The following is a 4,477-nucleotide window of genomic DNA, read 5'->3' as shown; positions in this document are numbered from 1 at the left end:
AGGAGGATGGGAGAGCAGGCAGGATTCGGTCCAGCATCGAGGTAGCGCGGGCTTTGAAAGGGAGAGCAGCCTCCCACTGCTGTAGAAACTGTGAGGCAGAGGCTGAGGAGGCATTTACAGAAAACGAATGTGAAATCAAAGCTGAGCCACGCATTTTCAAAGCAGGAGGCATCGATTCTGCAGCAATGGCTCTGCACCATGCCAGGTGACGGACACAGACACAGTGCCATGACCTGATGGGTAGCAGTGTGGCCAAGGGACAATTTTTCACTGCACTGTTACCAAACTCCTGCGTTCTGAGAGCCTGCCCGAGCACATCCAAGCTCGGTGTCTTCCCAAGACGTGCTCTCACTCAACCACAACTTCTCTGGCCTGACGCGAGGCACAGCACACAGCACTATCCCACTGCCGGGACTCCACGGGAGGCCAGATTAGAGGCAACCCCAACAACCTCTCCAGCCTTAAAACTATTCATTTAGCTACCAGAAATATCCGACTCTGCTGGAGACACTGGGGTAAGGGGCCCAGACCACAAAGGGATTCAAAATCACTGAGAAACAGGGGCCCAAATCCCTCCGAATCGAGGTGAGGCAGCCAGCTCTCTGAGGATAACTAGCAAGTGCTCTATCAAACACAGCCCACAACTGCTTTTAGGAGCACCAAGACACACACACACACATCCGTTCCCCTCCAAAATCTGTATGTGCATGATTGAATAAAACGAGTCCTTACTTTCTGGCAGACGTCCATGTGCTTTTTGAGGCCCACAACAGTTTTCCTGGTTATAACGCTGCAGGTTGGGCAAGAGACTTCTCCCTTCTCACTGATCTCCCGCTGCCACTGGTCCTCGGGGTTTGGTGGCGAAGCTGAGGAGAGAGGTGTTACAGTCACAGAGGCCACAACCTGCCCGGGCCGCTTGGCAGAGGACAGCCCTGTCGTTAAGTGTTGGTTTGCTATGTCAAAAAGCACTGAACAAGAAAAATTGCTGATGTTAAAAGAAGAGAAATACTCCCTCAGGCATGGGCCAAGACAGACACAAACCATGCAGGCACCTGCAGCTCTGCCTGCCCCACACCTGGGGGTCACTGGGTCACTTTATGCAGAACTACCCTGACCTGCTGGCATTTTGTGGGGGAAAAGGAGGTCTAACTTCTCAATCCTGCTGGTATCCTGCACGCTGGGAGTGAAAAAAACATGACGATGCCCTCAGACACCTCATCTTGCCCTGTAGGGAATAACTCCCCCACACCAAACGAAATAATTAGAGGGAGTGAAACAAAGGCGAACATCTCGGCTCCGTCCGGACGTGTGCCTGGAAAGCTTCCCTGGCAATCCTCTTCCCGGCACACACACAGGCAGCTAGGGGAGTGTGAGCTTCCAAGCATCTGTTTATTTGAATGGCTGTGACCTGCTTAAAAAACAACCCGAAATAAGAGATATGTAGGGCCAAAACCTGCTCCCAGGCCCAGAGTTCATGCTGCGTTCTCAGCAGAACCAGCGCTGGGCTTCCAGCAAGGGAAGCCTGGTCTGAATAAAATCCGCCAAGTCTGTTTATTTGGATGTTTTTGCACGGCTGTGAGATCAGAGAGTCGTTTATTTGAATTTGAAAGCAGTGTAAGGCGTCGCAGCTGTGTTTACCTTGCACATCCTGCAGTTCCCTCCTGCTGTCAGAGCTCCCAGGGAAAGGCAGCAACCTGCACTATGGTGCACCTCGGAGGCTTGGGAAGAGATAATCCCGCCCCCAGTTACACACTGGTGTCATTCTCAGAGATGATGTTGGAAAAAAGCTGTCATCCCGGATGCTGACCCCAACTGCGGTCACAGCAAAGCCAGTGGGACCAGGATTTGGCTGTCTACTCCCAACACTTGCAGTGGGCTGTACCAGGAGTGAAGCGAAGGTCAGGTACCCCTCTCAGGACATCGAGCAATTCACCAATACTTTAAGAGCAGCTGCTGTTCCCACATCTGTGCTACACCTCGAAAGGGCAGGAGCTGCGTGCACCTACTTCTGATTTTGTGCTGCTTCAGCTTGCCAACCTGCTAGAAAACTCACCCAAACAGCCCACTGGGCCAGGAGAGGTCGCGGGGACCACTCGCTGTGGGTGAAAGAGGGGACAGTGGTGTGAAGTTTGGGACTGTGTGTGATGTTGAGGACTGACCAGGCTTGCAGCAGAGCATAGGATAAGCAGCTAAACTACACATGGGATCGCTGCCTGTGCTTTGCCTCCACCAGCCTCACCTGTTGGTAGATGCACAGCCGTTTCCTTCTTCACACTAACTCCTGGCGGTTTCTTTTTCAGCTCCTCCATGCTGGTGTTCCCCTCCAACTTCTTGGCTCGATGGGCTTTCGCCTTGTCCTCTGCTTTGACAAGACCTGTAGAGAGAGGATTTTTATTCAGTTCTTGCTTTAACGCCCTCAGACCAACCCGCATTTAGTGGGTAACACATATCTACCTCTAACCCTGGGACACTGAGCTGGCTGTAGGTCTGCCAAGGCTGTATGTGTAGGATCAGGTCCCTAATTATGGCAAACAATATCATAACAGCTTGTGCTGTTTTATAAACAGGATCATTTCCCCAACCCAGACAGTTTATGAACTGTGGAAACAGCATGGCAAAGCAGTGTAGGATGCTTCAGCAAGGCAGACCATGGAGAAAACAGGTAAGGTAGGAGGCAAAGAGGCATTCTGCAGGGAACTGAAAAGGAGAATTGGAACAGCAAATTCAGGATTCTGCTGATGCTCCTGCACTGGAAATCGCAGAGACCACATCCAGCCTGCTCTTTGGGAAGTGTTTAATTCCTTCGAAGCTATTAGTGCCTCTCCCTTGAGCGCCTCTTGTACTGGAAGGTGCCGCCTCCTGCAGTGCCTGGAAATCTGCTTTTTATTTGCCTGATCAAATGTTATTTCACAGCCACTCTGAGTGCAGTTGCTCTCGTACCAGGAATGCTCCAAGGCTTCCTCTCTCCTTTCCAGGTGTATTTATGGAGCATGACCACGGTCCCACAAGCTCTTGCTTTCTTAGGCTGAAGGAGCCAACTCTCGAGGCTCCTCTCAGAAAACATCCCAGTAACATGTCCCTTCCCCACTGAATTCATTTCCTTGAATGTGGGCGACCACCATTGGAGACATTGTCTGAGGGACGGATGCATCACCCAGCCTTTCTGGGCAGCACAAATCCTTCCCGATGGAAACACCGTCACATCCCGGGGCAGAGGGATGATGATGACGTTCCTCATATCTCACTTCCATCAGCAGCTCTTTATTCTTGTGTTACAGCTGGATGTACCCGGATCCTCTCCTCTCTTCCCTCATTTCCCAGCGACAGGCTCCCGAGCAGTACAGACAGGGTTGTCATCGATGCCTGCTCTGCTCCTGCCTTTCGTTCCCTTTATGACTCTCTTACAGCAAAAGGCACCAGGCTCCTCCAGGGTGATATGCCCAGGCTCCAAGTGGCTGTGGTGTACTGCCACCACGGCGAGGGCTCTTGGGGAAAGGACTTCCCTGAAATGCCCCAGGGTAAAGCTACGACCTTACAGCTGACCAGAGTGCTCCCTGTATTACCTTTCAGTCCAAACGTCCCCGAGATGGATGGCTGCTCCCCCGTAAACTTCTTAGGAGTTTTCTGTTTCCTTCCTGACTCAAAAGAGAGAAACACAGAGAGAGATTTGGTCAAATAACTGTACTGCCAGGGGGCTTCAGCAGTTTCAAGGTTGGGGGTGGGCACATGCTCCTTGTCAGAAGTAGACGGCCTTGAAGCCTTCACCACCGTGAGATTCGGGGGCTGTGCAGTGAAGCACCCACCCAAACAGTAACAGGACGCTGCTTTCTGCCCCACAAACCAAGAGAAATAATGGTATTCAGGGCTAATTCAACGAGGGGAGGTGGTGGCTCTGTCCAGCACCAAAGGCTGTGTGCTTTCCACAGCCTGAGCAGCAAAGGTGGCACGATGGGGACAACCATGGTCCTGCTTGCCAGGCCTGCAGTGGCAACAGACAGAGGGAGCCTCTCTACTCTGTCCCAACACTTCAGCAAAATGGTTTTGCCAGAAGTGCCTTGGTTTAAACCGCCACACTCAGCGAGGACAGCCGGGCTGACAGTGCAGCTTGCTATGCTGCAGCGAATTCAATCCATTTCCAGTCCTCTAAGTCCTACAGAAATACATCTACCACCGCTGCAACTGGTTTTTAACTCCCAGTGTTGCTGCACGAAACTGGGGCAGGGTGGGGTGTGGTGGTGTGTGTATGTGTGCAAATTATCAAGGTGCCAAAACAAGGCTGGGATACATTCAGAGAGACACTGGCAGCTGCATTGGCTGGAGCAGAGCCCCTTCCTACAGGACAACCCCCTGAGGGCTCCTGAACCAGCGTAGTCCCAGGCTCTAATCTTACTGTGCTTCATCCTCTCGGGGTCTTCCTCTTGCAGCGAGGCCTGGCTGCCCGCCTGCTGCACAGCATCCTTGCCACTCGAGGACTTCG

The 4,477-nt window shown here is 52.3% G+C and overlaps 1 protein-coding gene across 1 annotated transcript in view; it reads right to left on the bottom strand.

The window, feature by feature from the left end:
* Nucleotides 1-4,477, bottom strand: part of LOC104279272 (zinc finger protein 512B-like) — a gene marked incomplete at its 3' end in the record, with an annotated part of 11,307 nt that overhangs the window by 2,757 nt on the left and 4,073 nt on the right. Inside the window, exons 6-9 of the mRNA XM_009876486.1 lie at nt 4,391-4,472; nt 3,564-3,635; nt 2,240-2,374; nt 733-866 (exon numbers count right to left, since the gene is read on the bottom strand). Of these exons, the coding sequence (XP_009874788.1) occupies nt 733-866; nt 2,240-2,374; nt 3,564-3,635; nt 4,391-4,472 (423 nt within the window). The remainder of the gene's footprint in view (nt 1-732; nt 867-2,239; nt 2,375-3,563; nt 3,636-4,390; nt 4,473-4,477) is intronic.

This window comes from Apaloderma vittatum, unplaced genomic scaffold, assembly GCF_000703405.1.
Source record: "Apaloderma vittatum isolate BGI_N311 unplaced genomic scaffold, ASM70340v1 scaffold29559, whole genome shotgun sequence".
Taxonomy (NCBI): Eukaryota; Metazoa; Chordata; class Aves; order Trogoniformes; family Trogonidae; genus Apaloderma; species Apaloderma vittatum.
This window is presented reverse-complemented; position numbering and strand designations above follow the sequence as displayed.